Source organism: Acanthochromis polyacanthus, chromosome 13 (assembly GCF_021347895.1).
Source record: "Acanthochromis polyacanthus isolate Apoly-LR-REF ecotype Palm Island chromosome 13, KAUST_Apoly_ChrSc, whole genome shotgun sequence".
Lineage (NCBI taxonomy): Eukaryota > Metazoa > Chordata > Actinopteri > Pomacentridae > Acanthochromis > Acanthochromis polyacanthus.
In genome coordinates this window covers 30,349,883-30,375,413 of record NC_067125.1, presented here as the reverse complement: position 1 = coordinate 30,375,413, position 25,531 = coordinate 30,349,883, and the positions used below count along the sequence as shown (strand labels likewise).

Here is a 25,531-nt window from a genome sequence, read left to right as displayed (position 1 = left end):
ATGCTCATAATGTACGCTAAACATGGAAGCATTGCAATTGAAAGCATGTTAGCAGTGCAGCTTTGCAGAACTGTTTGCATAGCTGCAGACTCTAGTTTAGTCTCATGCGTACCTGTTTTGTGTCCCCTGCGCCCATCATCAGCTCGGTCCATGGAGCCCAGTCTGTCTTGAGCCTGGCGATGATGATCCAGAGAAGTGCGTGTCTGCCTGTCAATGGAGCTCTTCACGTCGTCCGGCCCACACAGGGGTCCTGACATAGGCGGGCGCTCCAGAGAAGAAGCTTTCCTATCTGTGGGGGGTACCATGCTGCTTACACTGCGAGCCCCCTGGATACGGCCCTGTCCCTGACAGGGAGGAGGCTCAGGGGGAGGAGGTAGGTCTGCGGAAAGGAAAACTCAAAATCAATCAGTTGAATGCAATGTTGTAATAACTAGAAATTTCTAATAATTTTTAGACATATTTCCACCCAGTGTTATATTGCATATTAACATATCTCCTACTTGTTGCTAAATGAACAAAAGGCATTAAGAAAGTTTCAGCTAAAACTATTTAAAATGTGTCTTCAGTTGCTGCCTCACCGTCTGCACCAGCGTCTCTCCGGTGGGGTGTTGTGCCCTGACTTCGGGGTTTGCGTGTGGGTCTGGTGGCCCTCTGGTGGCCCAAACTGTGCGTGCCGACTGTGCTGCCATCTGTTGAAAATGGACTGCTGGGCCGGGGCCTGTGGGACAAGCCTTTACCTGCAGGAGGGAAACGGGACCACAAGCCAGCTGGTTAATAAAGATATAAAAGAGGCAACAGACAGTGGAACTGAGACTGCCATCGAGAAAAATATAGATAATCAATCAAGATCCAAAAACCTATTAGAAAACAAGGGGAAAGGTTTTCATTAGAAAGGAAAGTACCCTGGTAGAAGTCTGCAAAAGGTTGCAAGTGTAAAATGTCACCCAGTTATTACAGGATTAATCCAAGAAGCTGGAGGGCAATGGCAAAAGAGTTGCAGACGAGCTGAGTTTAGGATAAGGAGACATCCGCAGTACAGCCATGTACAGCAGGTACCATGCACAACCTGGGCACAGCATCCACAAGCAGGAGCAAGAAAACCACAGGACAGCAAACATTAGCCAAAAGATGGCAGGAGGAATATTTAGAGCAGAAAGGAGAAAGTCAACTGCCACTGGTGCAAGTTCCAGTCCAGCAGTGGGTGTCTGGTTCTCACACACCAACCTCTCTTGCTGAGGCTTGTGCCTTCGAGGCGGTAGCCTGCTTTGTCTGCAGCGGCCACCAGGGCCTGAGCAAAGCTGCAGTGGGTAAAGATGGAGCCATCGGATGAACTGCCGAGGCTGGACCTGTGGCTGGAGAAATTACGGTCATCCTCCGAGGCTGAGCCCCACCCATTCACCATGGACCCTGTGGAACACCACAACTTTCAGCTAATGCATGTGTGTGTGAAACGATTTATTTTTTATCTAGAAATACTCAAATTCAACCACATCCTGTTCATACTTTTGAGCACAGTGACCGCAACCTTTATGGATATATGATCTGACATTCTGAACATCTGTGCCTTGAGTCTGTATTTAGATGGATGACGGTATCAAGTGATCTTATAAAAAGGAGGTAATATTAACGTCCTACACGTAAATGATTTCGTATTTGCCGCAGGGCATTTCTGTTCTTGCAGGTGAGTGCTTTTGTGTAGTCATTCTGTTCTGGCCTGCCCTCTTTCATCTATTACAAACACATAAACTGCACACACACACACACACACACACACGCACTCACAAAAAATGCACACAAACACGCACAGGAATGCACACAGTGGAACAGCAGGACTGTCATCAACTGATTTTGCTCTTCTTTTGATAAAGAACAATGAGCGCACCTGTGCAGAGCAGACTTAGCTACAAAACTGCCTCAGGTGACATCTCACAAAACAGCGTATTGAATCAAACACCTGGTGGTATGCACATAGAGTATTTTTTTTAACCTTGTTTAACAATACACAGGCACCAGTGTCTAAAAAGCTGCAATAATTGTAAGAAAAGAGAAACAGAATACAAAATAGGGGCATCTCACTTATGGCTAGTGCAGTTTTAAACAGTTAAATTTATGTAGTGTTACTTTAAAGATCTAACAAAGATAAAAATATGTATTTAATCAATATCCTGCTCAACATGATACGAAACATAATTAAGTATTCGGCAGTAGTGCACACATAAGGAAAATGTGTATATATTGTTAGACTTTTGACTTGTACGGTACTTTATTTCTTTATGCTTTGATTTTCTCCCTTCACATAAAATGCTATCCCAGCACTTTAAATATAAAAGTATGAGTCTGCCAATAAAAATATGCCACTTTGGCAGGCAAAAACACGGAGAACAGTCGGCTAATGTGACAGCTTTCTGTGGGACTGGTTTGGCAGACTTTGCTAAAGTGGCATGAACCCAAGCGCTCGGCTCACACACTCTATCTCTCCCTCACACCGAGTGATGTGATTGAACAGACTGGCGTAACAGAGAAGTGGGGAGGTGTGAGGGTAAAGGTTGTTGAGAGAACGATGGGGACAAAAAGTTAGCAGCAGGATTTATTAAAAGGTCGCTATGATACAAAAAGGTGGCACAATCCGGGCCAGGATGGCTGCAGATCGAGATTCAAATGAACTCACACATGGATCAGAAGCAGAGTTTGGGATATCAGTTGGCACTTCCCTTTGCAGTACAATAGGACACATTTAAAATTGGACACAAAACTTGGTAATGTGGCGGTGGTTTATTTATCCAGACATACTGGGAAATCCCCTTCAAAGAGTTTTCCAACTTCCCCATCTGCGAGTTTCTCCGTCTTTTTTCGTCTCTAAGAGAGGTGGTTACTTAGTCACTGGATGTGACTACGGGGAATTGCACCTTCTACAGCAGAAGTTGCAACAGCTTTTCACTCCTCTTGCAGGAAAATTCTCTCAGATTAATGGAAACTTCTATAAAATATAAGCTTGCATAAGGTAGAGTACCCCCCTTACACAACCCATTTTTACAGTAGCTAACTGAAATCTAAGGCAGTAACTACTTTCGAGCCCTCCATCTTTCCTGGCTATTTTCTTTGAAATTCTTTTCTAAGAGTTTTTCTATAAGAAAGAAAGACAGCAATTCCACTGGGTCCAATCCTCCCACAAAGAATAGAGCAGATAATGAAGTATAGGCAGTGCCAGCCAAAGCACTGAAGCTTCCAAGTCCTCCGGCTCAGCAAAGGAACACTGCCTCAGCAAATCACATCACAGAATGACTTTTCAGTTGCACTAACTGCCACTCTCTACTGCAGAACCTCTGGAGCACTTCTATTCTCAGAAACAGCAGCCCAATCAAACTGTGATCATTGTAACATAATTTGATAAAAATTCAATCTACTTTTCTTTTTGCCCTAGAAATATAATTTTTTTTCTCTGTAGCTCCACACTAAGGTTTGCACTACACGTCTCTCATTTTATCATGTCTTGAACCAGAGCAATGGGCCAAACCATGTTCTCTAAAAAAACACTGGCTGACACCTCCCATGCTCCATGCACTGACAGAGCAAGGCCAGTAAATGCTGGAAGGCTGGGGGGACAGTAAAACCCAGGCCTGGTCCCTCCTGCCACTAAAACTGATTTATACTGACGGAAACCCTAATCTGCATGTCGTTAAGTGAGAAAATCATTCCCCCTGACGAGCAGGCGTCTCTACCTGCCGTCAGGAGACGTGACCCTGCTCCTCACAAACCTGGCAAGGCTTTATGGGAGAGTAATCGCCCAGAACAGCCAAGCTTTCAGCTCATTGTAGGCGTAACAGCCTCACTGCTACCACATCTCAGCTTTGTACGATTTATACAAAGCCAAGTAATACCAAGTAATACCTATGTGTTCACTTCATCTCTCTGGCTCAAGCAGGAAATGGCACTGGAATACCCACCACAACATGAGGACTTACATTTATCAGCTAAAAATATGTTGTATTAACTCGGAGCATAGAATAACGCACTGGGAAGCCTGTGCAGACAATCTGCTGCTGAAAAATGGCCCCAGAGGAGAAGGTTTTTTTTTTTTCTGGGACATCATTGAAAATGTTTGATTTACTGCTCTTTGGTGTAACATTATGAAAACCGACCTATTTCCATATTATTAAAACAATGACAAATCTATCAAGCGACTCTTGACAGAAATCTCACTCCTACCCTCCCCTATTTGTATAGTCCCAAAATGGGGTTCACAATAAATCTCAGCGGTTTCCACTATCTTCCCTTTCTTCCTCCCACTAACCCTGGAGCTGGGACCATGTCTGTGTTGTCAAACGATGGGGTGAGAGGCAGACTTGCAGAGAGATAAAAAGAAATAGTGCTGTCTTCAGAGTAATACAGTGGAGGAGAGATGCAGTAGATTAGGGCCCAGTTGCTGCTTTATATTCCTCTAAATACATCAGCAGCAGCATGTGTCAGCGCTACCAAAACCACTGTTCCATCATCCCATGGAAAACTACTCTTTAAGGCTGCCTCTGACAGAAGCAGCACTGTCAGTCCTCTTACTCTCTTGCTTTCTCTCTCAACTGCCTGAGCTCCTCCTATTTTCTGCACTTTCCTCATTTCTTTCCACCCATCAATGTACCAATATGGATTTTGTTTTTCAGTATTCACAAAGAAAAACACAACACCAGCATTTTCTATCAAACCTGCTCCAAAATGTTAAAACTTTTAACAGAGATTTCCTCAGTTCTGCCCTCCAGATTACAAATGGATAGTGAAGCCTGGTCAGTATGAGAGCAGCAGTCCAGAATCCAGCTCTGTGGCTCCAATGTCATGCCCTTCATATGTCCCCCTAACAGACGGCTGTGAAAGTTTTCAGTGAGTTGTAAAAATGGAAATGGTGCCTCTCGTCTGAAATAGAATATGCCGCACGTGAAATTTATTTCAAATCTCCTCGGGAAGATATGGGTGGTGCTGGCTCTGGAGCTGTGTGCGAGTTAAATCAGAGTCATTCTCTCCTGCCTCTCCCTCCTCTTAATTTCCCTCTCACTATCCTGTTTAAAATTCATGGACTTTCTTATCTCTTTTTTGGAAATGATAATTAGAATTCCCCAGAGTCGGTCAAAAGTGCTTTAAAAAAACTTGATTGAGGGGCACTCGGCATTAACACATAGCAAACTCATGGAGAACGTGTCACGATTTACTGTAAAACAAGATGGAACAACAATGTGGGACATGGATATATTGTCTCCAGAAACTAGAACAAAAATAAAATGAATAAAAACCCAAATTATTACATTGTGAACACCAATTGGGAATCAGCCACCTCACCTGTTAAAGAGCTGTCCAGGTTGTCCATGCTAGACCCTGGTGTGTGCTCAATACCGCGGGGATGCCTGGCTCCGTAGCCTTCATCCTCCTCCTCATCGTCCTCCTCCTCCTCATCATCAGGCAGGTCAGTCTCCAGGTCGGAAACCATTGTGCTCGACACGTAGCCCACTGGAGGAGCTGGAGCCTGAGGAGGAAGGGAACCTCCCTGCATGTGCCTGACAAAGAGAGAAAAAAAGACAGCATATTAGCCTATATGAGAGGATGTTGAGCAGTGATGAATGCATAGAATAAAGAGAACATTCAACGCTTTCTGTGCCACATGATGGTGAAAAAACAAGGACGTACGCATAAATGTAGAGCAAATCTCAGAGACCCATGTCATGTAAGCTCCTGAATAAATCCGGACAATTCGACTAATTCAACAGAGCTGCTTGTATGCTAACACAATGACCTGCTAATTGCTGCTGTGGATGGTACAAAGGCACGCTCTCCAGGCCTGTCGACACATGGCTGTCACCTCAGTGGCAGCCTGCTCTGCTGACAGCCGCGTTTGTTAGAGGAGTGCAAAGTCTTTGACGCGGTTTGCAGTGGGAATTGGTTGTAATTACTGGCCCACTGGTGTTGTCAGAGATGCTCTCTAACCAACATAGTCATTACTGGGTAACATGACATCTCCTTCCTGACAAGGCTTCCCTGCCCCCCTCCACCACCACCACCCACTTCACTGTTATGAATGAATGCCAGTCTCTCATTCTCTCTGCGTTGCTGACAAAATGAAGCATGGCCTTCATCTGACTTGCATGAGCACAACAACAATGGAATGTGCCGCATGCGTGTAGGGGGAGTAAACAACCATGGGTAAGAAATTGTGTCTCTTAGAGTGAGCAAAATACAGTAGTCGTCTAAGTGGTAGCATGGGCCCATTAAAGTGGAATGATTAATGGGTTTATCTCTACTGCACACACAGTTGACATGAGGAATACTGCAGGACCAAAATAAATCCTGGCAGCAATAAACAGGAGCAGAATGTACAGTAAGCATTTTAAAATGACAACAATGCATGTATTACCAACTAAAACAATATATCTGTCATCACAGATGGATGGATGGATGGATGGATGGATGGATGGATGCTTTATAATGCTATTTATTAATGCAGTGTTTACCATGTCTGCTTTGCCATGTCCAGTTGGTACGCTCTGGTCAGCTCATCTAAATGTGCCTGGAGCATGGGCTGCATCTCATCTCGAGGAGAGGGGGTTAGAGTCGCTGTGGACTGCTGCCCAAAGGACACAGCAGCTGGAGAAGAGGCCACCCCTCGGATGGGCGGAGTGGGAACCCTCTCCTCCTCTTCCTCCAGCTCATCCTCCATGCCCTGGTGAAGATACGTCTGCACAGGCATGGGCGGGCCCCAACCGTCACTGTCATACCTGAGCGAAGGATATATGCATACTGGTCAGACATTTTGTCAGTTAATACAGGAAATTCATTAGCTAACCTTTAGTCTGAACTATGGCTATAAGTAGTAATTATTTTTATAGTCTTGCATAGTCAGACCATTCTGCAACACAGATTGGTGTGGCTGCATCTCATTAATATTCTGCTACAGTGGAAGAAAACGCTTTGGTTGGTTTGTAATTCTTTAAACCTATGATAACCGTATTGGGCAGAACCAAACAGAGAATGCAGCAATGTGCCACCTCAAAATAGTGAACGTGGTGGAACATCTGTACACAGGGAGGTGAGCACCGTTATCAGAATGGCTAAATCATCAAAGGACGAGCAGAACTGTCCGACTTCACGACCTAAAACCTCAGCAAAACTTGAACATTTCTATGTGGGGAGTTGCTGCCTGTATGTTGTTGTTGTTTTGTCCCATTGTGAAAGGGATTTTCAAAACGATGACATATAGAAAGTAAAAGAGAAGGAGAAAGGCTTGTGAAAAATCCAAAGCCAGTGGCAGGCTTATGCCCGCCGTCAACATACGGCAAGTCAGACTGTTATTAGTTTTATAATTATTTTCCAAATCAGTCAATCAATTATGCTACTAACAAAATGTCAGAAAATACTGGCAACTGGGATGCTGAAATAAGAAAATGCTTGGTATTTTTGCTTAAATTGTGATTCAAATTAATCAGAATAGATGGTGATTAATTTCTTCCAACGGACTAAAATATGACTCAAAATGTAAACTGTTTCAGCTATTGTCTGATCATCTATATATGAAAACCCAAATCGCCACACCCAAAAATGAATCACATACATGTAACACGGCTCACTGAGTTAAAAGGCTTCCTTATTACAGAGGAATGAAACTGGAAAATGTATACTATGAGATGTGTAGTATTTTCAGTGCTTTCAAATGTGAAATAGTAACTGAAGGAGGAAGGGAAAAGCAGACAGCATAGAAGGATAAATATTTTATTAGAAATTGCTATATATGAACATAGAGCTTTGTGACCTTGTCCAACTTTCCTAAGAATTTGTTATACGACAGCCCTGAGTAGAATTACAGCGGCTGTCAGGCTTCACTTCCTCGTAGCTGTGCTTATACATGCTGAAATAATACTCGCCATAAAGAAAATGTTCATTAAAGAAATTTGTCAGTGCACACTCCATAGGACATAACTGTTTTAATCTGCTGCCATTAAGAGCAGCCTCAGATTTACAGTGTGCGGGACTCTTCATTTGCCAGATAGCCTATTAAAGCAGATGACTCTCCCAGATTGGAAATGGGAGTGAGGACATCGCACCTACTGGACCAAAGAGAGAGACACTCACAATCACTTAAAAAAGCTTCTGCTGCTTCATACCTTAAGTAGAGTGTGTTTGAGCTAATGTTAGATACGCTACACTAAATGAAACGTTAAAAAGACTCAGCTGATCCAACAAAAACGCCATGCAATTAGTGTAAGAGAATGGTATTGCATCAAACATTTACAAAAACTCAGGTATTTCAGACTCAGTTGGTGGGAGCATACATAGCATATACATCGCTCTATCACACATTTTTCTCTTTATGAAACAACACTAATATGATTTTTCCCACTGTGGAATCCAGCAAATGGATCAATTTGAAACCATCTGCACATGTAAACACTAGCGAGCAGCAGGAGACAGCTAAAACACGCCTTTAACATTTATTTTCTACTCTTGAAATCAGTCGCACAGATTGAAGAACATCAGCAAAGAGTTTGATCTGCATCCATCTCTGTACGAGTTCGTGTGTGAATGTGGCCGCCTGTGGAGACTATCCACACATCGATCCTTCACTTCTCTCCAGATGTACAGTAGCAGAGTAATTAGCTGCAGAGAAAACAAAGCTTAACCTTGTTGTTGCTAACAGAAATGTGTGCTGTTGCTAACGCTGGCGCTGTGTCTCGTTTATTGCAGCAAACAAGACACGAGATGCTCGGCTGCGTAGGTGGGCAGAAGAGGAATATACAGCAGAGATCCGCCTCAATCATAATCTATCAAACTCAACATTGTGGGTGTAATGCAAAGCTAGTGTTTGTGTCTGTTTATTTTCCAGAAAATTAAACAGACAGTCGAGGATTTATATAAGAAGATACAAACTACAGATGTAAAGGTTATCGTTTGCTCACATCTGAAGTATGTATTTGTTTATAACGTTGATGTACTTACCCTCCTCCTTCATGGTGCTCGTTTGGATAATGGTCCATCTCAGTGCCGGGGAGGGGGTGAACTGGGGGAGGGGGCAGGGGAACATTGGCCCAGTTGGACCCATTGGCTTTCGCAGGTTTGGAGCCAGCCTTAGTTTTCTTCTTCTTTCCTCCCTTTCCACCTACAAAAAGGGAGATTATGCATTCAGTCACTGAAAATTAGATTGCTATGCGAAAATCAATTAAAAACTAATATACAAGTGGGGTAGCATCGCAAATTACAGTAGCAGCTTTTGCCATGTGACAAATGTGCATTCTAAAGAAACTCAATTTAGTCCAAACACGCGGCTTAGATTGCAAATCCATTTGGACTCGGTTTCAACACACCCTTGGAAAGTTGTACACAATTTCACACACAAGATTTCAATGGGCTCCTGCCTGTCAGCGCTTGCATAGAAAACCTCAAGGTTGCCTGATGAAAAGCATGCTTCCATTGATTGATTGGTTGAAAAGACTTGAATCTCCATAGAAACAGAGAACGGCAGTAAACGAGGCTGAGGCAGACCTTTGCGCTCCACCCATCCCTCAGTGTCCCCTTTCACACCAGGCTTTGGGCTCCACAATGAAATATCTCACTTCACAGCATCATCATAATGAATGGCTTGTGTAGTGTCAGTGTGTCCCTAATGGAATTCACTGAGTCTATTACTACTTTCATTTCTTTTATTACACTGGAGGGCTGCTAACCCCATCCATTTCCACTCATATCCTTCCAACACCAGATTCTCCCCCGTCCCATCCATCTTTATAAATCTGCCAGCCAGGTCAATACTGAGTTTTATATGATTTGGTCACTATGGAAGAAACCTTTTTTTTCCCTTTAAAGACATTTGACTTTCAGTCCAAACTTGTTTTTAAGCTGAAAATATAAACAACGCATATTCCGGAAGACTAAGACATGCTGATGGAAAATAAACTTGTGTTAGGTTTATATAATCATACAAAAACACAATCAAAATATTTTTCATAAAGTACTGAGTTAAAGAAAATGCTGTTTTTTTTTTGGATGATTCTATTTTCATTTGTCACTGCTAGCTTCTGTAGTAATTATCTACTTGACGATACATGTGGAAATATATTTTAATTTATCATTTAAATATACAAATCCCAATCGCACCAGCTGCCAAAAACCACAAAGCAGAGATGCTGCAGTCTTACAGCAAGTGCTACAATAAAAAAGGATTTTGAATGAACACTAATATTAAAATACACAAGATACAAAAAGCTACAAAGTTGAGACAACAAGTCACAGAACACATTGTACATCTACCGACTACATCACGTACAGCATTGCTACATGTTATATTGCATTTGTACTTTAATGAAGCCATAGTAGTAGCACTATTCTTACATGAATAAAAGTAGCACTACACATTCTCTTACTTAATATCCACAGTAAAGAAGTAAAATAATTTTTTAACATTAATTATAATGAGTATACTTTTTACTTATTCTAAAATTAAAAGACTGTTTGTCAGTGCATACAACATTCCTGCTGCCATCATATTCTGAGGTAAAAAAGGAAATATACATTTACATTTTTGTTTACTACATGTCATTTTGCCTCATAACATCCTTTAGTTTAAATATATAATCTCCAAGTTGTGCAGCCCTGTATGACACCACTAATTTTTTGAGCAATAAGTTTAATTTATGTATATTACTTTTCTTCATGCTTCTTAGATTGTGCATATGGAAGAGATGTAAGAAAATACTGTACAGTATTTGCAATTACAAATCAATTTGTGGCAGACCGAGCTGTCTCTTCAGGAGTAAACACTTCACATCTTAGTCCAGAAAACATTTCAGAATGACATCACCGGCCACACAGACCAGTGCGAGCCATCTTTGGGAATCTCTGTTGAGTGCATTTGTATGTGTCATCTGTTGGTTAGCCTTTGCTGCCAAAGGCCTGTAATCACTTTTCCCAGTGCTCTGAAAAAGCTGCCAGTATTGCATCTTGCGCAATGTAACATCATGCACTCTAATGTAATCTAATAAACTAACTTGACTCAGGCACAGTAAAGAGTATATCACTGTCATCAAAATAAATTTACAGAGGCAATGAGGTATATTTCTATTGATTTTTATGAAAGCCAGAAGGGAGAGCAAAAAGGAAACACGGTACAGTTTGTCTTGAGTCCAAAAAATTGTGATTATGCTGCTATTAAAACTTGTATTTACCAGCATGAAAAACAAAAGCACTTCAGAGATGAGCATGGTAAAAAAAATAATCCTGGTGCATTAGAGAAAATTCAGGCATGAGGAGATAGAAAATATGTCAGAATAAGATTAATGAAGAATGGAAGTAATAAAAGAAACAACTGTAAGCCCAAGGCAGGCGGCACCACAGTGTAAGTATAGTCTGAAAGTAATTGGGTTTCCTAATCGCACCTCTGGGCGACGCTTGACTTTTACCAATAAATGGTGAGTTGACGTGATTGTTCAATCATCCTTAGTCCCTCTACACAAGACCAGCCATCAATATTGTAAATGAGCCTCTTCTAGGGAAGGATGGTCTGGCACTGGTATTGCAACAGCTCAACCCAAATATGAAAAATACAGAGAGACGCTGTGGCTAGGAGCTACACAGGAATTACACAGCGAACTCATCTCCTCTGACAAAACTGGGCCTCTCTTCAAAGGGGGACTGATACTAAATATAGATTCAGCTTTGGGTATTTATACCCAAGGTTTGGGCACTCCCAGCCTATAACTGTAGGGCTGCATAGCCTTGAGTTTGCTTTGTTTTCATTGGGTGCGTCAATGCTGAGGGGAAAGCCACAGAGCAGAGACTGGAGAGGGACTCTGCAGCCAGATATAACTTAAGAGTGTGAGAATATATAACTCAAAGTCACATATCATTGTGTTTAGCTAAAAAAAATACACAAGATGTTACATAATGAGGTGAGATGCAACATGTAGGGACAATGTGGGAGCACAACAGGTCACATACAACCACGGACTTCACCGGAACGTGGACTTTGTAGCTTTGCAGACAGGCTGGGTATGAGTGTAGGGGAGCAAAGAATCTTCGGGGTCTCTCACTGCTACACAAAACTCCAGTTACCTTCTCTCCCCTACACTAAGAAACGTTTTTAATGAGCAGCTTCATGTCCCCAGTGGAGATCCATGCTATCATGAAAGCTGCTCTATTTCTGTTCCTTTTCATCCTGCTCTCCTCCTTCAGACCTGACATTCATTATTCCTTCCATCTCCTTAGAGGGAGAGCAAAGCACTGTAACTTCAACTTTCCCCCCTTCAGATGCTGAGTTTACTTTGGTTGAAGTCTGAATCAAAGCCGAGCTGGTGCGGATTCAAATTCCCACCACTGGCATACGTTGCAATACACAGTATACTTCTTGTAAAATGCATTCCCTTGTATGGCATCATCAATACCTATGTGAATTATTTAGATTTTTTTTTAATGTAAGGATTTAGATTCTCTTTTTTCTTTTTAACGCTTTAATGAAATACTTAAACATTTTGGGAAATACCGCTGTTCGTTTTCTTGCTAAGAGTTGAAAAAGAAGAATATTTTCATGTCTGTTGATGCCAACTCCAAGCTTAAGCCAGGAGACATTAGCTTTTGTCAAATAAAGAATGAAAACAGGAGGAAACAGCCAGCTTGGATCTGTCTATGGGTGGAAAATCTGCCAAGCAGCACCTCTAAAGGTCACTAATTAACACATTATATTCTGTTTCTTTAACCCTATGAGCCCCGAGCGGTTTCTGGGCGTTCTTTGCTTCTGTGACAAATTCAATCACTTGGGCTCATTTCTCGCTGCAATATAAGGTTCAGCTCCCCTATAGAAGCAGCACAGCCATGGCTAGAAATAGAGAGAACTCAAAAATGTCTTTGTGCAGTATAACAAAACTATAATGGCATAAGCTCTAAAAAAAAAGAAAGAATGTGCAACATTTCTTTAAGCGTCCACAGTTATTACAAATATTGGGGAAAAAATGTGACTCGACATAGTATATTTATTTTACTGCTTACATTTTTAATTTGTCTCCTCAGTTGTATCCTATCTGTCTGAATACAGCCTGCAGTTCAGCCAAATACTTCCTGGATTTTTGTCACAAAACTGTTGGTCACACCTGATTCACTAATGGCTGATGAGTTTTATACATATATTTTCTGATCACTGCAGACGTTGCTTTGGCCGAATTTTAAAATGATACATAGAAAAAAAAACTATTCTGATGTAAAATTTCGAATTTCTGTTACGCAATTTTTTTCTTGCAATTTTCATGACGGAACCCCATGTCTCAGATGACTGTAAAATTACAATTGAATGATTCTTCCTATTTCTACAGCTTAAACTGAGTAATTTAGATGGATTTTTTTTAAAAATAACTTACCTTTGAAACCTGATAGCGTGTTTTAGGGTTAACAGAGAAAATCAGGACAAAACACCAAGTACACAAATAAGTTGTGGTTTAATGAGGGAGTATAAATCAGGTAAGTTGAGTTGTTTGTATTATTCTGCCCACCTAACTCTTAGCACAAATGCAAATAAACATATTCCCCTAAAATGTCAACCCATTTCTTGAAGGCATATTCTTACTGTAGAGCAGAAATATATCTCTTTTCTCTTCTTCTCACGAAATTATAATACAGCATGTGCCAAGCCCAGCCAGAGCCGTCATTGACCTGTGTGTCTATAGGAAGAATCTGCCTGTAAGGCATGGCCACTTCACATCCTTCTTTCCAGCCCACTGTGCGCCAGAGCATTGAATTAGAGACCAGTTAAGGCAGTGGCTTGTAACTAGATAAAAGAGGTGAGTAGAGGGGAGGCAGGCAGAGGGCTGCCTTGGTGTCCTATAAATGACATTGTAATTCTCTGAACATGGGTTTTAGTGTAGTCGGCCACCATTAGAGGAAGAGGGGAAAAAGGGAGGTATTTTTGCCACTTTACCCAACCAAGCATCTCTAATGGTGTCTGTGTGTGTGTATATAGTCCACTCTGTCTGAAAGACTCCCTCTGCCCCTACTCCCGTCTGCTCACTCGCACAGTGACAGACAAAGCTTTCCCGAGGACCAGCAGTTATGGCAGAAACCAAGCCTTAGCACTTGCAGCCATGTTCTGTCAAGAGATTATACGACTATTCTTTCTTTTTCTCTCGCTTTAATGTCCTGTTTCTTTATGCTCCGATAAGCTGTCACACCCTATCATAAATTACAACATCTCTACATACAGCAGTAGCTGTTGTACTCAGAAGCCCATACAACTAAGAAAAATAACACTAAAGCATTCAAAACTGGAGGCAGGGGGAGCTGAGTGAGCAAAGCCTTGCTGGTGAGGGAGAGGGAACGTGTTAATAAAATCTGCCTTAGATCTCAGGTTTGTACATGCAAATAACAGATCAATAAAACAATTAAGACATAAGTCAATCATAAAATTGGGCGGAGGAGCAGAGTGTCCCAGTCTGCTTAATTCTCTGCTGCGTAAACCAACCTGAGAGACTGCCGCTTCGCTCTGAGCTGTTGTGAGAGCTGGTGGTGCTGAAATCTTGTGATTGGTTGTGTGGTATTCTATTAGACAATCCCTCGGCCAATCGGTAGTCAGGAATGAAAAGGAGGGCTACAGTGGGGGTTAAAGGGCAAAAATCACAGTGGCATCAGGTGATTGGCAGTTAGCACAAGCACATGCAGGCATGCAGTTAGAGCATTGAAGCAAGCAGGATATATTCAGGATTCATACATTCAACAAGCAGCACTTATTCAACATTTCATTCGTTTTCTGATATGTGTGCAACAGACAATACATTTGCTGGGCAAACTGGATTTGTTGTTGATTTGAAAAAACACGGTGCTAATCTTTCACAAGACTCTTCTTAATTTATGAAACACGATAAATGACTCAGTAGCTGAGATTTTATTTCAATATTTGTCCCCCTTCTGAGAGATATAATCATACATAATCATGTTTGATCATACTTCTTAAAATAATGCCACGGAGAATTAGAAAAGTAGTTTTAAAGATTCATCGCATTAGAGGGACGATGTAAAAACTATAATTAATCTGTTTTAGACTGTTGGAGAACAAGATAATAAATATGTATTAGAATACAGCCAAGGAATACTCATTACACCTAAAGTATGAAATTTCACCCGGCTTTAAAAAAATCCTGCATCAAATCCACGGTAATTAATTTGGATTATTTTCTTAAATATTAGTCAAGCTAAAATGGATTGGCAATTACTCTGAAACTGAAGGAGGAGGAGTGGTACCATCGTGAAAACTCAGGAAACAGCAGGAAAATGGATGGAACACTTAACTGTACTACTCCTTCATGAGATGTTTATTCAACCTTGGAGAGAAACCAAGATGATGTCTGCTGGAATAAAACTACTCTTTTACAGACAAGCTCTTCCCACCACAGTGGGGTTAGAAAGGCTTTTGGTGGAAAAGATTAAATACCAATGGGCTGCCTTGCTACAAACTTGTGGTTCTCGGTTAAATAATCAGAAACAAAGAAAGTTTTGTCTTTAATGTCACACAAATGGCTCTAGTTGACATATTACCATTGTCTATATGGCAACAATATTCCCACTAACTGCAACACTTAGTGTGACTTACTGTTGTTGCAGGAGTTTTTGTCGGGCAGGGAGTAGCCCAGGCTGGCCATCTCCTGCTTGGCCTGGAGTGATGCCTTCCACTGGGCCTCAGGCAGGTCCACAGCCAGCTCATGGATGCTGCTGGAGTGGAGAATCTGAGTGGTGGCATAGGGAGTGGCCTGGGATGTTTGACCAGGGCTGTTGTAGTTCGCTTTGGTGGTGAAGTCGATGCTGCTGTAGATGGCTCCATCAGAGAGCATGGTGCCTGTTTTATCCCCTTGTCCGGTGGGTAGATCTGGGGAAAAGGAAGCGAAGGGATGAAAAGGAAAGCAGCCTTCTTAAAAATGCCCCCCTTCACCTGTAACCCTGTGGTGTCGAAATTCCGATTTTTACAGCTGATAATAAGAAGAGGAAGGTCTCATTGTACAGTATATGTAGCTTTGAATGACCAGGGAGAATTTGAAATCTGGGTCTTGGCACTTTGAGGTCAACTTGAATTCTTGGAAATAGCACTTCAAACATTTAACTTAGAGAAGGAAAACATCCAGTTACTAATGACTTCCTACCCTTAGCCTCCTGTTCTCCCTCCACATATCATCTGGATATCTCACTATCCTCCCTTCTCTGTTCATATACATGAGGAATAATGCTGCTGCTCTGCATGTGTGTATGTTAACAGAGGGAGAAAGACAGAGAGAGAGAGAGGTAGGGAAAGAGCTAGCTCTCCATAGAGCATGGTTTGCATGCCCACTGAAGGGGAGATGATGTAGAGCCATGGCGGAAGTGTCCGCATCTGCGCCAGTCAAGCTGCGCCTGTCCTTCACGACTGGCTGCTCAAGACCATCCTTTCAAACAGCCATCCACCCCCTGCTCCTCTGCCTGTCTCTCCCCTCACATTCTCTTGCTCTGAGGTATGGACTATGACACCAGATTGGACTGTTTGCCATCACTCAGCATAGTGACAGTGGAGCCCCTGTTGTTAATGCTCTAGCTGTTCTCTGATGTGATATATAAATATATATCTAAATGCACACGTTATATACATATACTAACACATCATGCATGCAAACATGTACATGATGACAAACAACAGGGGTTCTGGTGAAACAGAAAAAAGGGTAGGGGCATCATCTTTCATGTTTTATGGTCTCTTTTTCAAAGCGGGTGAGACGGCACCGGGGCACTCACCTCCTCGACCAAAGTTAGTCAGATCATTCGGTCCCCCGGAGCTGCTGTTGACAGGCAGGCTGGTCGCTGGCCAAGAGTCCGCTAACCAGGGGTAGCCTGGGTCACTGGCATTCAGCAGGCCTGGCCGACTGAGCAGAAACAGGATGAAACTCTGGGTTAGGCATCGGCTGTGAAATTAGAGGGTGTTTTGTACATGAACATCCCCATTGCTTGTTATGCTAATTCTGCACTACATTACAGCATTTAGAAATACTGAATAACAGCATTCAACAGTGAAACAGTGTGGAAAAAAAAAAAAAAATCAAACCTATGTGTAAATGTTACTTTTCACACAAGAATATGTGTTTGTGCGACATAAGCTGATGAAACACTTCTAAAGTCAAGGGAAATACAATACAGATATGTTTCTTCTCCTACAAAGTTGGAATTCCTCCAGGCAAACACAGCCCGCTATTCCTCTGTTTCTCCTGCTGTGTCTTTGTCACATTCACTGAGTTATTAATGCAAAAGCACACAGTGGGGACGCTAATGCATGCATTTGCTCACTGCACACATATGCAGCAGTACTTGCTGTCAGCCACATGTATATGTTTCCTTATCCATTAATATCTTGTACTTTCTGCTGTGTTTTCCCATCAACCCCTCGTGGTGATGTCCAGACAGTCTAAATCTTATTTGATGAGGAGTCAAATCTCAGCCCTAACCCTGCCATGATGCTGGTGGGATGCCCGTATGTGGGAGAGGGCAGCTCTATTTAACAGGTGTTGTGTCCCTCCTGAGGGGGTGAAAACCATAAAAGCAGCCATCAAGACTTTAACCTGTCATGGGTGACTGCTAGGCGACCATTAGGGCCACTTTACTGTACAATCACGTCTGAGGCTCTTTACCATGGGTTACACAGATGGAGTTAAATGAGAATGAAAGATGCAGTTAAATGCCTTTGTTTATGTGTCAGTTCATTGACACTCCACTTACCAGTGAAATGGATTAAAATGCAAACAGAGTGTAAGAATGTGCAATCGCTCGTTTACCTCAGCAGATAACAGATACAAAATAAACACATTTCAGCAGACTAAAGACTCTCAGCTCAAGTATTTTAAGTACCCACATCATGCACCACTTTCAGTCCCCAGCAGTGTTTTATGTAACAGATTACAGATACATGTGGCCTCCGAGAAGCTGTGGGACACAGTAGTTACGAGCCTGACCGCCTGATGGGGCATTTTGTTTCAACTCCAGAGGGGTGATGTGTTGGCTCTGAGGGACTCAGAGGGAGTCGAGCCCTGAGGACAGGGGCAGGTAATGGACATGCTGCAGTCGCTTTCTGCCTCAACCACAGGTTCTAATGAGAAGAGCTGTTCCATAGAGGGGAGACTCCAAATGAACTGCAGCCCTGGCAAGCAAAGAGCTCTCGCTGTGGTTCCTGAATGCCAAAACAGGCCCTCGGGGGAGACAAGTCATTCAAATTGATGGCTGTGCATCAGACACATGCATTTTTATAGGGTAATATATCTCACCTCGTCCTTCTACCTCAGATTCTGGCTGCTGTGTTGCCCCACCACCATCATTCTCTCTCGTCATACAATCTTTCCCTAACCCTATTTTCTTTTATTTTTTCCCCTTGTACACCTCCTCCTCCTTCCTCTCCTCTATGTCTCTTGTACACTTAGCATCTGTCAGGCTGAAAATTCCAAACGGCTGCAAAAGAAGAGAGCATCTTTCTCTTTTGTTCACTCCAGCAAGGCTGCATGCGGTCAAAATTAAAAAACCATGGCTTTGTCTTGTCACTAGTCTCACTTGTCCTGTGTGTTCCAGTAAGTCCTCCCTCAGCGCACTCAAGAAAGACCATTTGAAAGACAAGGAGCTGACAGTGGAAATGGCTGTATCGTCCTTGTATTCATCACACAGCGGTATTTCTGCTAAGGATAATTAGTATATGACTGATTTCAACTGGGGATATTTGTTAAATGTGTGGTTATGTGTATGTGTGTGTGTCTAAGACAGAGAGAGAGATTGTGGGGTAATGGAGAACGTGTGGGGGATAGACACCGGGTCATATGTTTAATGAAAAGTTGACACTTAACTTTTAATCTCTGCCCAACCTAGGATGGATGGCAACCTTGGCAGATAAAATTTGATTTGGAGCATCTCCCCTTCCTGTTAGACATTTCAGTTACTTCTGATGAGCAGGAAGGAAACCATAAATACTGCCTAAGATGGCTGACACTGAGCTTCCCATAAATAAGCCAAGTGAGAGAAATTAATTCCAAAGCAACTTCATAAATCAGTTGTTTATGGCCCCACAGACTAGCGGATGGAACTTGGATTAAAAGTCTAGACATTAGCTAACACTTAGAGCAATAGGAAACACAGATTACTTCCTAGATTAACTCTCAGGCTGTCATTTAGTATTCAGATACAATGATGTAAAGGAATCTCCATAGCAACAGTGTTAGTAAAACCTGTTCACTGCAATGCTCAGCCTGTTCTCCCTGCCGATAGGAGTGGATCTGCTTTGCTAAAAATATTGATCAGTGCTGAGATAGGAAGTTATTACTACCTTCTAATTACCATCTCCCTATTGGCAGGAGGATAAGGAATGAACCCTTATCGGCTTTTATCAATTTCAATTGAGCAGTCAAAGTCAAATTGTCCAGGTCTACCAATCTGGAGCCTATCCATCTTCCATGAATCATTTATTTTGTGATCGATTAAATGTAATTGTTCAGTCAGAGCAATTTGGCAGGAGCCAATGAGAAACTAGAAACAGACGTGGCTTCATTTGCTATTGTCTAATTAATGCAATAAACATCTCATGCAACACATGAACACATTTTCCCGAGATACTCTGCTGCATATTTTCACTCTCAGGGCAGATGGGGAAGTTGCAACATCTGGGATTTGATGGCGTCGAAATAACTAACGGATCAGAGGCTTGTGTTCGAGCCTCAGAATGCATCCTATTCTAGTGTTGTGAAAATTGAGGGAGTCACTGCAACTCAGTAAAGATATGACAAATATAGAGCACCAGAAATACAGACATTTCAAATCCCATTCACTGGAGTGAGAATCAGAACCACTTATGTGGAAAATTGAAGGAAAAACACTACAGCAGAAAGTAGATGAGAAACGGCATGGCAAGTGGCGTGGCAAATTCATTAAGAGATTGCTGGCAGCTCACAGAACAACACAGGAAAAATTGTCCATTGTGGGATCCAGCAATATGCAAAGAAAAACTGAAAAAACTGCATAAATATATACATTTAAAAAAAACACACAACCAAACTGCAGAGCAGACACATTCCCAAAAGCCCAAAGACACACAGGGTCAGATTTAGCTGCAATCTCTCACTGAGTGTTTGAGATCTGGAGGTTTTACCAAGTCAGGTGTGATAAGCAGTAGATAGACAGAAGCCTCTGATTCTCAAGGGAGTCTCTTGAATACCCACAAAGGCTCAGTAACTGGTGTCATTGAGATGTGCCCTATTCACTGTAGCCCCTTCTCTCTTTCACTAACACACAGTGAAATGGAGCAGGCTGTATGGGGGTGCAAGTGGGGTACCTCCACACACCTCTCCCCTGGGTAATTATTTTTACATTATTACATGTGCTCAGATCCCAGCCGCCCACGCAAGGTGACAGGCAAATTTATCACTCCAGAGGGCTCTGGGGTTGCCTGTAGCCAGCAGTGGAAGATAAATGACAAAATAAAAGCGCTCTCTGCTTAAATTGTTTCTGTTAATTCTGTTGAGGAGATTTATGAGTTCATCTATCGATGCATGAATGGAGATGTGGTAGAAATGTATATTTGCACGCCGGTTTGCATGCTAGGCAGACAACAGGTATTGGGTATCTATCAATCTATCAGCCATTTATCAATGCTGGAATCAAAAGCTGCTTGCTGTGAACTTCATGCATGGCAGTGGAGGAAAGGTTGCGTAAAGCATAGGACAGAGAGAGTTAAATAATGCTGATGGGAAGGTTTTATTTATTTGCTAATGACGCAACACAAAAATAGAAAATACAGGGACACTCACCTTCCATTGCTCATCAGACCCCCATCAACTCTCTGGAATGTCACTAAAGTAAAAAAAAAAAAAAGACAAAAAAAGACAAGATATTAAGTTTTTTCCAGTGTAAAACAAAGTAAACAACCATGATTTCCTTTCAGAATAAAGATAAGATGCATCTTTTCAGTATTTCCCAGTTTGCCCTTTACCACCTTTTTATGCACAGCTAGATAGTTGATGGATTCGCTAAGGGGTGCAGATGTCCCTCTGCATCCAATGTCGTTCATGAATTTCTCTTTTTTAAAAAGTGTAATGATGAAGACTGCGTATTGCACTGCTTTGCATAAGTGGAGACGTCATGTGTTCCTCAAGGACAAGATGCCTGATGAGAGGGAAAACTCATTTCATCTTTCTTATTTTGCTGCTGAGTTATTATCAGATTTGTGATTAAATCTCAGCCAAAAAATGATTAGAAAAGGCAGAGGGCTCATTAATCACATCGGGTTTTCTATCCACAAGCATAGAGGCTGAGTTACTGATCCTTTGGCTAGCAGGGCTCCCCAGAAGCCATGCATGTGGCCTGTTCCATTACAGTGATCTATAGATAACAAGGGCTGCTCTTTGTCAGCGGCTAGTAAAACTCCATGGCTGAAAGTGAGAGACGGCTGTGATTTCCATTTCATCTCTGTTGTGACGACAAAGCAGCAGTGAAAGTTCTAAGCATGTATGAACTTCAATGGATCACAGGAAACACAGAAAAGCAGCAAGAGTTTTGGAAATCACCTCATACCGGTGGGGAAAGAAAAAAAAGAGAGAGAAGGGGGAAATAAGAGAGCTGGTGGACTAAAGAGAGAGAAGGAAAGCTGTTAGTAATTTGGCTCATTTGTTCCACAGATGGAGATTAAAGAGAGAAGAAGGCTGAACATTCCTCTTCTCTTTTCTCTTTCATTCAAGTTGATTCCGCAGCAAGCCCAGGCATGGGTGAGAGAGGGGGCTTTTCTGTGGGTGACGTAGGAACAGATGACAGTGAGAGGAAACTCCCACAATAGATTACAGAGGCTGCTAACAAGGCATTTTAATGTATCGCCAACATTACCTAAGCTTACTTAATCCAATTCTCTCCCTCATAAACACAGTTTGAGGACTGTAAACGAGAGAAGCACAATTTGAATTTTATCTAGCGTGCATGTTGGAGCATTTGAGAGTTTATTTACTACATAAAGCAACTGAACACCAGCAGGTGGAATTAAAATACTTAGTTTTACCCAGATAAAACCAACACCGCAAGTCTGTCAGAGTAAAATATAGCTTTGAAAACTCCAGACAGGAATGACATTCTTTATTCAGTCATAGCCAAAGCCTTTTCTCTTTGTTCCCCCACCACCAAACTTGCATTAGAGAATACTCTGTTGTCTGAGTGAGGACTGACAGTAGAAGGAGGTGGAGGCGAGGGGAGGCTGTGCAGCGGGAAGGCCTCTGAAGTCCCTATCTGTGCTCAGGCACATTTCTGGGCTGCTGTGGAATACTTTTATGTTAGCCAGAGTGACATGGCGGCAGGGCTGTGCTTCTCGCCTCTGTCTCCAAGATAAGCACTTTCTCCAATATGAATACAGATTAATCCCCTTTAATAAGCACTGGTGGGGGTGGGTGGTAGGGGCATAATCAGCATATAAAAATTCCATCAAATCTCATTCTTGCTGGCAGTGTGCCTCAACAGTGTTGTGATTTACCTCTCGTGTACTGACAGCTTTAGGAGGCCCAGACAGGACACTCTCGATACATCAGCTAATTGTCAATACAGAGAAGAGCCGCGGTGTAAGACTCTTCAGCTGCACTCTGACTCATGTTCAAAATATCACCTCGCTCTAACTCTATAATCTATGCCGCGTTTTGACCTTGTTTTGCACTTGCCACTCAAAACTCTTTTGTGAAATAACCTGCTTCCTCTCTGGCTTCTCTGAGGTGTGCTTCTAATTTAAAACCAGACAAGTTACCCTAACATATTAATGTCTGTCATAATCTGTTGGTACAGCAGCTGTGGAAAGGCCAGAGTAAATTGGGTTTTTGGCTGTAGGCTCCACAGGGACTACATAGCTACATGTATACTTTACCAAAACATGTTACTAGCTAAAAGGTAAATCCTGGAAAGAGAGGGAGTGGCACTGAGCTGACCTCTAAAGCACTGCAGCACGTTTAGCTGCAAATTCTTTTACAGTTTAAAATTTCTGTTCAGATCTATCTATTTGGTGTGACCGAGGAGCTGCTCTTCACTCAGTCTACTCCTTCCACAGACAGCCAGATAAATGATCTTACAGTGTTGGTGCCTCTCAGGCTTAATTAAGCGAAGGGCAAACATTAAAAGATAACACTGTTAGCCATCAAAGTGGCCCATGAAAATGCACAGTTTAGCTATGGAAGTCAAATTCATATACACACGTGGACAAAATTGTTGGTACCCCTCAGTTAAAGAAGGAAAAACCCACAATTCTCACTGAAATCACTTGAAACTCACAAAAGTAACAATAAATAAAAATTTATTGAAAATTAAATAATCAAAAACAGCCATTACTTTTGAATTGTTGATTAACATAATTATTTAAAAAAACAAACTAATGAAACAGGCCTGGACAAAAATGATGGTACCTCTATAAAAGATTGAAAACTATTTGACCAGAGTGACATGATTAACTCAGGTGTGTCATTTAATTGACATCACAGGTGTTTCCAAACTCATAATCAGTCAGTCTGCCTATTTAAAGGGAGACAAGTAGTCACCCTGCTGTTTGGTGAAAAGGTGTGTACCACACTGAACATGGACAACAGAAAGCGAAGGAGAGAATTGTCCCAGGACATCCGAAAAAAATTATAGACAAACATCTTAAAGGTAAAGGCTATAAGACCATCTCTAAACAGCTTGAAGTTCCTGTGACAACAGTGGCTCATATTATTCAGAAGTTCAAGACCCACGGGACAGTAGCCAACCTCCCTGGACGTGGCCGCAAGAGGAAAATTGATGACAAATTGAAGAGACGGATCGTTGGAATTGTATCCAAAGAGCCCAGAGCAACCTCCAAAGAAATTAAAGGTGAACTCCAAGGCCAAGGTACATCAGTGTCAGATCGCACCATTCGTCGTTGTTTGAGCCAAAGTGGACTTCATGGGAGACGACCAAGGAGGACACCACTGCTGAAAAAAACTCATAAAAAAGCCAGACTGGAATTTGCAAAAATGCATGTTGACAAGCCACAAAGCTTCTGGGAGAATGTCCTTTGGACAGATGAGACCAAACTGGAGCTTTTTGGTAAGGCACATCAACTCTATGTTCATAGACTCAAAAACCAAGCATACGAAGAAAAGAACACTGTCCCTACGGTGAAACATGGAGGAGGCTCAGTAATGTTTTGGGGCTGCTTTGCTGCATCTGGCACAGGGTGTCTTGAAAGTGTGCAAGGTACGATGAAATCTGAAGACTATCAAGGCATTCTGGAGAGAAATGTGCTGCCTAGTGTCAGAAAGCTTGGTCTCAGTCGCAGGTCATGGGTCTTCCAACAGGACAACGATCCAAAACACACAGCCAAAAACACCCAAGAATGGCTGAGAGAAAAGCGTTGGACTATTCTAAAGTGGCCTTCTATGAGCCCAGATCTGAATCCCATTGAACATATGTGGAAGGAGCTGAAACATGCCATTTGGAGAAGACACCCATCAAACCTGAGACAACTGGAGCTGTTTGCTCATGAGGAGTGGGCCAAAATACCTGTTGACAGCTGCAGGACGCTCATTGACAAATACAGAAATCGTTTAATTGCAGTGATTGCCTCAAAAGGTTGTGCAACAAAATATTAAGTTATGGGTACCATCATTTTTGTCCAGCCCTATTTCATTAGTTTGTTTTTTTAAATAATTATGTTAATCAACAATTCAAAAGTGATGGCTGATTTTGATTATTTAATTTTCAATATTTTTTTATTTATTGTTACTTTTGTGAGTTTCAAGTGATTTCAGTGAGAATTGTGGGTTTTTCCTTCTTTAACTGAGGGGTACCAACAATTTTGTCCACGTGTGTAACTACAGCAGTGGGGGAAATCATCAGAAGTAAATAACCCAAAATTAAACAGAAGGAAAAGGGGGAAAAAAGACAGAATACACCACCCAGCTGACTGACACCCAGGGAAAACAGATATGTAAATTACAACACAACCCTTAGAAGAAAAAAAGAGGAATATGATTATTTGAAGCAGAGGATGGACGATCTCACCCTGCACCACAAAAATGCCACAAAGAAAGATACACAAGACAGAATGAAACTGTATACAAAAACAAATAGCCACAACAGACATACACACAAATACAACACAACATGTAAAGTAAGGCTGTAGGTTGGGGCGAGGAGAATAATTTAAGTTTGCAGGTCATGGCCAATGGCAAATTGAAATTTCTTTGACTTGCATATTTAATTCTCTGACGGCTTAAACTGTGCTCATCAGTGTGAGGTTTCAAGTTGCATTAGCCATGAGCAGAAGTCTGACAATCCAAGCATATGGACTATAAGCGGGCAGGAGATGGATCTGCGTTCAGGTGGGGGGGTGAAGAGACGGGACAAATGAACAGTACCTGCAGGGGTGAAGGTGAAGGACTGAACTGCAAAACAAGAAGACAGAGAAGTTGTGTGTTAAAAGCCTGCAGAGGTAAGCGGTGCTTTAGGGGTATCTGCACACTAGGGACCGGGTCAAGCTGAGAGGCGCTGAGGGGGTCAGAGAATA

General features: G+C 42.0%; 1 protein-coding gene across 8 annotated transcripts in view; it reads right to left on the bottom strand.

Moving 5' to 3' along the window:
* robo2 (roundabout, axon guidance receptor, homolog 2 (Drosophila)) overlaps nucleotides 1-25,531 on the bottom strand; it is a 275,636-nt gene that overhangs the window by 5,450 nt on the left and 244,655 nt on the right. For 3 of the 8 annotated variants that reach the window (XM_022192110.2, XM_022192111.2, XM_022192115.2), the window contains 10 exons: nucleotides 25,383-25,409; nucleotides 20,796-20,838; nucleotides 16,759-16,886; nucleotides 15,593-15,865; nucleotides 14,468-14,593; nucleotides 8,968-9,127; nucleotides 6,489-6,752; nucleotides 5,323-5,537; nucleotides 579-737; nucleotides 113-379 (listed from right to left, as the gene is read on the bottom strand). In XM_022192110.2, the coding sequence (XP_022047802.1) occupies nucleotides 113-379; nucleotides 579-737; nucleotides 5,323-5,537; nucleotides 6,489-6,752; nucleotides 8,968-9,127; nucleotides 14,468-14,593; nucleotides 15,593-15,865; nucleotides 16,759-16,886; nucleotides 20,796-20,838; nucleotides 25,383-25,409 (1,662 nt within the window). The remainder of the gene's footprint in view (nucleotides 1-112; nucleotides 380-578; nucleotides 738-5,322; nucleotides 5,538-6,488; nucleotides 6,753-8,967; nucleotides 9,128-14,467; nucleotides 14,594-15,592; nucleotides 15,866-16,758; nucleotides 16,887-20,795; nucleotides 20,839-25,382; nucleotides 25,410-25,531) is intronic. The other 5 variants (XM_022192112.2, XM_022192114.2, XM_022192117.2 and 2 more) reach the window with 3 other exon arrangements.